This window comes from Chelonoidis abingdonii, chromosome 6, assembly GCF_003597395.2.
Source record: "Chelonoidis abingdonii isolate Lonesome George chromosome 6, CheloAbing_2.0, whole genome shotgun sequence".
NCBI lineage: Eukaryota > Metazoa > Chordata > Testudines > Testudinidae > Chelonoidis > Chelonoidis abingdonii.
The window spans coordinates 109994360-110006432 of record NC_133774.1 but is presented as its reverse complement, the minus strand read 5'-3'; the positions used below and the strand labels follow the sequence as shown (position 1 = coordinate 110006432).

The 12073-nt window shown below is 40.6% G+C and overlaps 1 protein-coding gene across 5 annotated transcripts in view; it reads right to left on the bottom strand.

Moving 5' to 3' along the window:
* The window catches only part of NFIB (nuclear factor I B), a 228453-nt gene extending 217125 nt beyond the window's left edge, over positions 1-11328 (bottom strand). Inside the window, exon 1 of one of the 5 annotated variants that reach the window (XM_032776168.2) lies at positions 11195-11328. In XM_032776168.2, the coding sequence (XP_032632059.1) occupies positions 11195-11212 (18 nt within the window). In that variant the 5' untranslated portion in view covers positions 11213-11328. Of the gene's footprint in view, positions 1-3809; positions 4685-11194 lie in introns of those variants that run through there. The other 4 variants (XM_032776161.2, XM_032776194.2, XM_032776176.2 and 1 more) reach the window with 4 other exon arrangements.
* Positions 11329-12073: the final 745 nt, after the last annotated feature.

Below are 12073 nucleotides of genomic sequence, written 5' to 3'. Positions count from 1 at the left end.
ATTAGAAATACTACAGAAAGTTTATTTTTTGTCCTCATAAAGCTATCTTAAAGAAAGTCATTTAATAGCATTTTGATTTTAACATGTGTAGCAAAAAGGTTTAACATATAACATTTTAATTCATTTTATTACAGATTTTGAAACCTGTAACTTCTAGGGGGGAGGGGATTAGAGAGAGGGGAGTCCTTTTGTCCCAAATACTAAAATTTCCTTTACATTTAAAGTAGGCTGCAGTGCTTATAGTTTAAAATACATAAAATATTGTATATCAAGCAGTTTAGGGGCGGGGGGTTAATAAGGACATCATGAACTTTTTTGGTTTGACTTTACTATATTGAATATTAACAATAATATCCAATAGTACCCAAAACCATAAGTCATTTTATATACTTAAATTTCAGGTCTGATGCTCGAATAGTTTAATTTTTCTCTATACAAAGAGAAACTTTATTTTTTTTAATTAGGACCAGGGTTTTATTTTACAATATTATCAAATACTGTAACTATAAAATATATATTCAAGAAAAATATAAAGCAGCAAGTTATGTCCTGCTGTAAAGTAGTATTATGAAATATCTTTGAGAGATTCATTGTGCATCTGGATTCCTTTCAAATGAAACATTACTTTACAAGAAGTGCCCCATAAAAATGATCCTAAATGGAGATTTGCTATTAATCATAAATATTCCCTGCTCAACCTCCTAAAAAGCCATCTACTAAATTTGATTTTTTTCCCCTAACACTGGTAGAGGCAATATTGAAAAAATGATTTTTATGTGGCACTTACCCATGTGAATCATAACTGCTCTTGCAATAAAGTGATTTATGAAGGTAAGATTTTCAAGTGTGGTAACAAATGGTTCAGGTGAACCATTATGCACCAACAATTTAAACTAACATGGAGGTTATTCTGAAATATGTATACAGCTTGCAAATAAATGAACAAATACCTACACTATAATCAGAATATAATGCTGACAGACAGGCCAAGCTTCCTTCTTCAGAGTAGTTTACAAGGGAAATGTATTTCCCTTCTCCTTCCCTCTCACCTTACCTCTTCCTAAATTTCATATCAATCTATCTACATGCAAATTAGAGAACTATGATACAGAAAATGAGGCAAAAGTCTAGCAATTACACATAGAAAATCTTGCATTCACAATTTCATTGCATGGATTCTTATTTTTTTCCCTATAACTAAACAATATTTTCTAGCAATGTAAAAATAAACCGTGTTAAATATATCACAAGAGCCTGAGCATTTAAAGGCATGCGGTAACTGCATCCTATCATGTCTCGGTCAAGAGAGATAAATTGGAGTTTAAATTCATTCCAACACAGGAGGAGAGAGTGGGGGAAATACATTGTATGTGATGTCTATATACTAACATACAGGTATTTTGTATCCACTGAACTGGCAACAGGAAACGTTCCCAATTGCCAAGTATTGGCTTAACAAACCTACTTTTAGATCTACTCTAAAAAGTGGCTACAATGCGATATCCTCACAAACTGAACTACAACTTTTGTAAAGCGCTATTTTGATCTGTGCTTACAAGTTTTAACAGAATATTTTGTGATGAGCACACAGCACTAGAGTCAAAATATGTCCAGACCATCATACAAATAGCGAGTACAGTAGAAATTAAAATAATTTTATCCAGGTTTTTCCAAATGGCTAATCATAATTTCATGTCAGATTCAGTGATATTATACTTTTAAAAAAAATAAAGAGGGAAGATGAGGGGAATTAGTAAATAAATTTCAATCATTTCAGACAGAGGATAGAAATTTTTACAAATGAAGAAAATCAGAACTCCTACAGTTGTATTCTCAATGTGTATTACTAAATTTGCCTACTTAAATAGTCATATGATACAGCATGATTGTAAAGTGCTATATTTTATAAACAAGTTCTTAATACATCAGTGCAAGATAATACTCTTTTATTTATGCTTGCATAAATCCCATAAATTAAGTTTTATAAACATATAAATAGTGACATCTTAATACAGAATTGAAAAAAAGATGTAAACCAAAAATATAAAAAAAATGTCATAAGACCTAGAAATAGCAAAAGACCTTATCCGCTATATTACAGGTGGGAATGTGAATTTGCCCTACTACTTTAATGTAATGTAAAAACTATTTTATTAAATTTGTATTAGTCTTAGAAGTGCACTCATGTACAGAAGACCCATTAACTTGTGAATTTTTTTTATTTTATTTTATTTTTTTTTTTAGAGAGGACAGCTGATGAAAGAGGGGAAAAAAATCTACTAAACATGGATTACACCAGAAGTAATTCCTAGGTGCGTACCTGTAAACATATATGCATATCTCCAATACATACTGCAATCTATATGTTATGATGTAATTATTTATTTTTAAACTACAAAAAAGCTTAATACTCGTGTCCAGTTTAGTTGACGTTTACTTGCTGAAAATATCCATATCTAAGTCAATCACACATAGATGCCAAACAAAATATAAACAATAAAAAATGTGTCAGCCAAAAAGCTACAGGACTGTATCCAATCAATGAATAAGCCTTATCTTTGTTTTCATCTTCATTCACAATTTCTGAATGCTTCAGTCCTTTTAAATCACAATGTTTTTAATTGTCACATAATTGAAATCATAATTATTTGCCCTCTGTACAAATATAACTGCATTAATATTAGATTTACACTAATATAACACTAGATTTATGTTCTCACTTTTCTTTAGTTATTTGTTGCACCAGTGTGGACACAAGCAGCTATCAGTGAATCAGTTTACATCACATCCTCCTAAGGCAGACTTTTACTAAAAACTGCTGAAAACTATTCCATAGCTTTAGAGTTAGTTTACTCTCTGGAATGTGTTCTAGCACCAATACATGTATTTCTTGTTAAAATAATAATAAATATACTCTGCGGTAACTTCTGATGTGTTACTTGCTACTGTTTAAAATAATAGTTTCAAAAGGACTGTAGATCCGTATTCTGTTTCCTTCACCATATTTTAAATATCTTCATAAAACCCTGGATTTTCCAGAATCTACTCTCTACATCTCCCCTACTTGAAACAATATTGCACAGTTGGTCCAAAATTTCTCAAAACATAATCTTGGATGCAGCATAGACAATTATTGCTTGTTTTTCTTATAAGGGCCAAAAAGTTACCACCAAAGCATGAAAATAACTATAAGTGCAATTTATATAAAAGATAATTTTTGCTTTTGAAGTTGCATGCTAATTTATAAAACACCAAAATTAAACAAGAAAAATGTTATGTCCCTAGACAGTCAAATAAAAATTATATCCTGTACTTTGGTCATTCTCACTCTAATCAACCTTATACTGTTGGCAGACTATAGATTATTAATTCAGAGTGGAGCAGTATTACTTTTACATCAGTCAATGTTCAATTAAAAATAACACTTTTCTGTTTCAACCCTTATATTTGACATTGAGTGAGTAAACAGGAGAGCAAAAAAAGACAGCAGATCAATATTCTCCAGTCAAATCTGAACTTTTCAAACCCACTTTTTAATTATATTAATTTATATTGTTTTTTACCTTTGCAACAATTTAACAGTATTTATCTAGGGATGGTGCTTTCAGCGAATCTCCCCCAAAACAATGGCCTTGTACAGTTTGTTCTCTGCTGTTCTATTTTGCAACAGGAGTTTGGACCCTGATAAGCAGCTATAATTATGCTTTAAGCCGTTACTACTATTAGCATGACTCATTGGGAACCATATTATATGTGGCTTTATATAGATAATAAAAAATATAAAATATAAAATCAAAATGCATCTGTACCTGAGTGAGACAGATGGGAGAATACATCATGACTTCGCTTTGAGAACACACTTCCCGGAGAGCCCCTAAGAAAAGCCTCAAAAGGGAATAATTTCATCTATTCATTTTAGACATCTGAGAACTCAAGGAAGATGAGATCTATCAGGACGGGATTCTGCCCTGGATCACCACAACTTCACAGCAAACCCCAGTCCTCCTTAAATAGCCAAAGATTCAAGTTCACTCCGTGTGCTAGATTTCCCGGGGTGAAATCCAATCTACACTTTTAACCCTCTTGTTGTCGGCGGCGCAGGAGTGTCGCTTTTGCTGCTTCTGCTGCTGCTGGTTTTCGGATGAAGGTTTTTTTCGGGGGTGGGGGAGGTGGACGGGAGGGTTTTTGTTGTTTGCTCTTTTAAGATGTTGGTGGCGGCGGCGGTGGTTGCACTGTCACCACGCTACCGAAGTTCAAGGTTACAGCCCGGAGCGGAGCAGGAAAGTCCCGAAGTAATCGCAGGCGAAACTTTGCAAGGAATAGACCATGTGCGTATGTGAGAGAGTGAGTGAGAGTGAGAGTCCCCCACGGCTGGGAAATGCTTCGCAGCGCGCAATCTCCGGGCTTCTCTCGCAGCAGCCTGTGCCTCTCTCTGCCTATCCACTCCCTCCCTCTCTCTCTCTAATGTGGGCAATGTTAAGAGGCTGCTTTCCAAACGCCCACTATAATAAAAATGATCTCTTGAAAATTCAAAACGATAAATCTCTCCCTCTCTCCCTCCCCATTTGCTCCCTCTCTCGCTTGCTGCAAAACTTGGAAGTTGGAAAATCCACCGGTTACACCCTGGGGACCCCCTTCCAGTTCGCTTCCCCAAATGAGACTTGAGGATTGTTTTTAATTATTTAATTACACAATCATCGCTTACACTCCTCCTCCTGCAAACACATTCCTTTTTTCCACCAGATCTTCACCACCACCCCCCTCCTCCTCTTCATCAATCATCTACCACTGTAAAAGGATCCAGCACGTTTTACAAAAATGCCTAATGTTTCCCTCCCTTCTGGTGAGAGAAGGTTTTTTGGGGGGTAGGAGGGAGTTGGTACAGCGATTATTGCAGCAGCTATTTCAGAGCACTGGCAGTAATAAACCCACTTCCCTCCGCTTGTCCTGGGAAGTGCCCAGTGGAAAATTCCCTCACAGGGAGACAGAAAGGGGCTGGGGCGGCTGCAGCCTGGCTCTCTCCTCTGGCCTCTGCCCACCAGCCCAGGAGGAGCCGCTGCGAGCACCCCGCGAGGAGAGGCGGGGGCCTGGGCGGGAAGCTAAAAGCGTGAAACTTCGCCACATCGCCACTCATTCAACCCAGCCCACCGAGATGGTGGAAGCCGGGGTCCCTTGTTCTTTGCATGCCCAGCGTGTCCAGCCTTGCAGCCCTGTCTCTCGGGTTGCGTTTTTCAGCGTTACTGCCCTGTGCACCTAAAACCCGAGGGGCTGCTGGGCTTTCGCTCACAGTGCAATGGGGCCTCCTGCTTTGGGCTGCTTTTTGCCTCCCTGCCAGGGAGCCCCTTACAAAACACGTGGCCCCCATCCCTCCGCCTTGCCGTCGCAGCCTAAGCAGCACACGCCCTCACGGACCGGCATAGTCTGCGGGCCCCCTTCCGTAGAGGCTATGCGATAGGGGGAGGTCAGGCCGCTTTCCCCTGCGGGGGGGGGGGGTGGTATGGGGCGGCTTTCTCCCCTGGCGTGCCCAGTGGGGTGCAAGCAGCAACTCGAAGGGCAGCAAACAATCTGGAGGATTGGCCCCGCGGTAGCAAAGTCTGGTTTCAATCTTCCAAACCAGCTTTACTAGGAAGCTGAAGCCCGAGGACGAGTTTCTTGCTCCAGGAATGTAGTGAATGAAACTTATTTCTCCTCCTGTAGGGAGGGCGGTGTGATGCAGTGCAGATCTCGGGGGGAGGGGGCACCCACCCCATACGCGCTGCTGCTGCTGCTGGTGGTGACACAAAGAGGAACGAGAAGCTGACGAAGCGCCTGATTAGTGCCAGCTCCTGCAGCAGCCTGAAGTTTAAACCTTCACTGTGTTTCGCTATTGAGAGCGTCTCTAGTCTAAATTGTCCTGAAGGGACCAGTGACTTTTCCTTTCCCAAAGTGGGAGTTATTCACGTCAGTTATTCACAACGACACATCAAGAAAAGTAGGCAGGTTCAAGTCAACCATGAAATGGTCACTTTTTAACCCCGTCCTGTCCTCATTAGGGAAATGCTCAAACACAGCCCATTTTCAAAGAGGGCTCTTAATGAGGAGAGCTTGCCAAGTCTACCAGCTGCAATTCCCATAAATTTACAAGCCAAAGGAAGGGGGAAAGGGAGGGGGGGTCGTACAAGACAGGTAATGTCAAAGGAAACAGCGAGATCCCAACACATTAACCCTTAAAAGAAACCTATCCACATCCATTCTGGTGGCTACCTGCACTTTCAGGCTTTGCTCAAAGCATCAGTGTTTGAACAAGTCACATCTTCTTCCTTGTAAGGGTCGTATTTAAAAGTGACAAGCAAGTTTAGAGCGCGCATTCAAGCCAGAAGTGATGAGGCAAACTCGGGGTTAACCATAGTGAACACACTTCATTTCGTATCTTGCACAGAATACACCAAATCCTATCATCTTGTGCCAGACACTGCAGAAAGCTGATAACGCCAGCTTTAAATACTGGAGTTTCCCTTTGAATAAATATTCAATTTAACTGGAGTTAATTTACCATAAAAGACATTCCCCTTGGCACAAATGCACTAATGTCCTTGAACACCTCTTTAAGCGCTTGGACTCCTACACAACCAGCCATTACTACGGGTCTGCTTTAAAGCTGTAATAGCTTTCTCCCTCCCCTCCCCAACTCACCCCTTACCCTCCTAAAAAAAAAACCCACCCCACTAGAAATGCTGCCTCTGTGAGTTGCACAGATTTTATAACTAGCCCCTCCCCCGGGTAAGTACTGGGAAGGGGACCCTTTTTTCGCCAAAGACATTTACACTAAGAGCAACAAAGTGTGACAAGCTTCTCAGCTCGAACAGCAGGACAAAGAAGGGGAACAAGGTAAGAAGAGCCAAGGAGCCTTGGGGTTTCTACAAGCCAGAAGAAAACTCCTGAGTTAGATGGGTGTGGTTGATCTCCCCACTCAGACACATTCACATACACACTGGAATAGGAACAAGGACTGGGGATTACACATACACGTATACATTCGCTGTTGTTAATAACTGGTTTTCACTTCCACTAAGTGAGACAAAGACTAGCCAGGGAGGGGGAGAGATGAGGCTGACTGCTTGGGGCCCCATGTGGCCGGCTGTGTCTGTCTCTCTCTGTCCTCAGGCGCCCTGCACACACAGCGCCCGGCCCTTCACTCACTAACACTGACGCACCAGCAAACCAGCGCTACTTTTAACAAAATACCAGACTAACTCCAGGCCTTTCCAGGAATAGATGTGTTAGCCAGGATTAACCAAACTCATTCTGGGAAGACATCCGTAGGGACGGAGTGGAAACGGTATGGTGATTCATCTCAATAAATGCCCCCTCCTTAATAAGCAAACTATAAGAACAACATGCTAAATAGCGTCTCGGAAGAAGAGAAAGTTTTACTCGCAAGTACAAAGGTACAGAAATTCCCCTACAGCCTCCGGAAGCACATACGCCTACAAGATGAAATATAAGATTGCTTTTTTCCCCGTTCTCGTCTTTCTTTTCTCTTCCCCCCGCCCCCCAACCCTTTAGGATTATCTCTTCAGTAAATTAACCAGGAGAGATTTAAAAGTTATTTGCTTAGGTACAGATGTATATGAATGCTGATGTCTCACGTGCCTGACTTTTTAAGGAGATGGTAGTTAGTGAAAGCAAACCATAACTGCGACTGGGCCTTGGCATGCCGCGAAATTCTTTATGAAGGTAGCTGGAACACCTCAACGCACCTAAAAATAAGTTAACGATTCTTTAATATCCTGTCTTTCTGACAATTTCTCGTAACACTAAGTTTCCTAGCATTGCAATATTCGCTTCTGTATATACTGGAGATAAACAGACCTTCATATAGTGTTTAAAAATCCATATATGTCTGTAATATTCACATACACACACACACAAATTCGCCACCTGACCTAGCTATTGAGTGACACTGAGAACTGGTTTGCTCTGCGCTAGTGCTTACAGAAGCTGCTATGCTATCACAGGAATGGGAACACTATATTCTGCCAGTGGCAGCCTGGGGGAGCGATGAGGGTGTGCATTTTATATATGTGAAACTTCATAAAGGAAACAGCCACAACTAAAGCGAAGGCTCCTGTAAGAGATAAAGAGTCAAATGCGTCTATCTATTTATTACCTCGCAATTGTCTAATCGGTGTTTTAAATTCTCTCTCGGAAAATTAATACCAGTCTGGTCTTTCCTCTTCCCAGCATCCCCCACTATCCCGTATCTGGCATCCTGTACTTATTTCACTGGGAGCTATTTGTATTCCCTGGGGACAAAACTAAGCTGAGAAAATCACTGTTAATAACGATAGTGCCGAAATACCAACGCACACTGTTATACAGGAACAGTGTCTCATTCTGTCTACATTTCATGCATATTTACAGTTTGAAACTCACCGAGCAACACTGATTTCAAATACAATACGAGGCTGGTCAGCTCGTCTATATGGAAAACTAGAAACACTTTTTGAAACTAAAGGCCAAACAAACTTTCACTGCCCTCCGCAGCAGTTTTCCAGATTTGAGTTCTGTTGGACTCCTATGGAAACACATGCTCTCTTACTCGCTCTGTTTTTTGAACACACAATATCTACACATTCTGCAGAGCGTTTGTAGTTATATTTCCAGATATACAGAAGTTAGAAATGGAAAGGCCTGTATAAAGTCTATATTCTTGCTAATGTAGGATTCCAGCTGGTGTCCTTTGTTCTAGTATTTTGGTTGTCAGTCATAACATCGTTTTATGCCTCAAAATCAAGAGAAAGATATTGTTAATGTTGGACTGTATATACGTGTTTCTGTTAGTATACAAGGGTGTGAATTTCCTAATTCTCTACAAACATACAAAGAATTATCCATTTCTATCTTAATATTATCATAGGATATTTTTTAAAATAAAAGCCTTTCAGACATTTTGCAGCTATTTCAAATAATTCAGTATGCAAGAATCGCCGCCTCTTAAATTTCTGTTTCACCAGGTTTTTGAGACACAAAAGACAAGCTATACACACCTATCCATATTGTAACATCAACTTTTCAACTTCATCAGCAGTAAGAAAATTAAGCTTACACTCGTTATAGTCACAAATATTTGCATATGTACACACACATATAGCATAGATTGACTAAATTATGTATTATATACATCACAATGTTATATTGTGTGCAATATGTATTATATATAATATGACCAGTAATTGTGAATTGCAAGGCGATTCAGGATTCCTTATGATTCAGGGTTCCTTGTGATATCATATTCAGCTATACAGCAACGCTCCAGAAGTTTATAATGTCATATAATTATAGTTTTGTTCAATTTTCCTGAGTCTATTACATCTGTCCGATTACGATAGAAAATAAATGTAACTGGAGAAATAAATACTGAAACTCTCAATATTTTTATCTGTTCGCGATTTTTAAATACAGTTTAATTTTTCGGTATCGGTTTTTTAAAATGTGAACAGTAAAATTTGTAACTCACTATAGTATCATCACACCTATAAATATATTAATATATTTTAATCATAGTATTACTATTTTTTTCTGAATGATCAGAAACACACACACACCCCTATCTAGCTCACTGGGTGTGTGTGCTTGACCTCTGTCCACATATGGTTTGATGGTGACTCTTATACCCGAGCTTTCTGTGTCTCCCAGACCAGAAAAATGAAAACATCAAACCTCAAATGTAAAAACTGTAAACCACAACGTTTTGTGTTACACAGCGCTGCAGTTTTTACCCTGACTGCGTAAAGGTCACGTTTGCAGCCTGACAAAGGACTGGAAACCCATTCTCGCTAATATAGCAAATTCTCTCAAAACTCACATTAACTAATCTTAAAACTTCCTGGACACACGCGCGCGCGCACACACACACAAAATAGTTGCAGCTGTATCTTTTCTGACAGTTTATATGACTTTGTAGATTTATTATTGGTTTTTTGAAGAGATTGATGTAAATGTCTATACAAATTAGAGTTCAAAAGTTAACATTGAATCATAGGGAAAAAAGTTAAGTTACATGGGTTGCGGCTCAAGATCACTTCAAAGAAAGTTAGAGTTAAGTCTTGTGTATTTTGGCGCCTTTTCCCTGCCAGCTACTGTACTTAAAAAAAAAAAAAAAACTTGGAGATCTTGTCTGTCCCGTCTCAAGTTCAATGGCAGCCCTTTCCAGCAGCAGGAGTAGGAGAAGATGGCCATTTTCGCAGCCCTAATAATAATTCAGATCACGCCACATCGGCATCTTGTGTCAAAGTCGAAACTGGCTTCCCCGCCCCCTTCAACCTGAGAGCTGCCAAGTCCTCACACACTCCGTATTCAACCACAACTTAATGGATGGGATATTGTGCATTAAAATGTGGCCCAGACACACAGGCGAGGAGAGGACAAGAGGGGAAAGCAGACAGACAGACAGACAGACACACACACACACATATACACAGAGAGAAGAAAGGAATGAATTAAAAGTAAACATGCACGGCTCCCACAGCAAAACAGTAGGGTGAAAAGGGAAAGAGAGAAACCACAGGAAAGCCACAAAAGTAACTTAAAAAAAAAACAAATTCAGAGATACCAAACGAACACTTCATACTGCAACATGCAGCACCCGGGATAAATTAACTATTTAGCACAGCAAACAGAGGATCAATGCCACTTTTCCTCAAAAGTACACATTCAGGGTGAAAAGTGTATTAATTACAAAAGATATCCAGACGGTTAGAAGGAAAAGAATCAAAGGGGTGAACAAAAAAAAGAAACTACAGCAGCAAGACAAGGGAAACAAAAACTGTCGCGAGTTACAGATAAAGTAGCATTTTCATTAATCCTTTCCAGCGTATAACTGATAGCTGCCTGCCAGAGCAGAGGGGGAGGGGGGAAAGTTGAAGCAGGACATGTGCCAAGTTCAGCACTTTTGGACGCAAACTCCCATCAACTGATTCCTGGCATAAAAGTGTGACCCATATACAAAAGCTGCCAAAAAAGCAAAATATAAACAAACAATCCACCACTTATATCTCATCCTGTAAAACAGAAGTGATATCAGCTTTTAGGAAGGGGATATAACATCCACTCTGGAAACCACAGAGACACAATCGCAGCCTGGAGGGGGGAAAGAGGGAACAGCCAAGCAAATGGAAAGGGGAGAAAAAGCATAATTTTCAACGCCACATACCATTGCACTGTATTGCATTAAATAAATGGGATCCTGAAATCTGTAACACACAACACAGGGCCGTTGGCTTCACATGTCTCAGGTAAGAAATTTATTCTTTTCTCAAGAGCTCGGTGTGGTTTGTTTGTTTGTTTTTGTTTGGATTTCCAGAAGTGGCCTTCTTTTTTAAAAAAAGAAAAAATATTACTGTTTGCTCAGTTGTTTTTTTTAATGGAGACACCAAACAGGAAGAAAATTCTTGGCCAGAGGAGGGGAAAAGGCGGTAAAGTTAAAGTCTATAGGCAGTGGGCAGACCCCTCCTCCTTCTCCTCCTCCTCTCGCTTTCCAATCTTCCTTCCTCTTTGACTTGCAAGGCTGGAGAGCAGGTTTTGGTGGCTGACTTGAACGCGATCCAGTAGAGGCTGAGACCTTTGCGTGTGTGTGTGTGTGTGTGTGTGTGTGTGTGGAGCTGGGCTGGTCTCCCTATGTGTGTTGCTGCCTCTTTTTTCCCTTCCCTTCGCTTTCTCTCCCCCCTCTGCGACTGCAGAATGAGCTGGCAATCCTAGCGCCGAGCTAGTGCGTACTTGGCCTCCTTCCACCTCTTTCCGATTGGCCGGGCTAGCGGCGGTGGCTCCCCTTAACCACCACCCACTAAACCACCCATTCCCCGACTCCCCATCCGCCCGTCGGAGTCCTTGGGAAGCGCGGCTCTTCGTTTCCGCCTGGCGGCTGCATAATAAACCAACAAAAAAGCTAAGGCGGGGGAGGGGGGGAATTTATTTGCATATTCATACAGCAACACCCAATGAGAGAGAGAGGGGAGCCGGAGGCGGCACCAGCAGCCCCAGACAGGTCAGGGACCTGAAATCAGTGCTTCAATTGACTCGGTTCTTTTGCTGC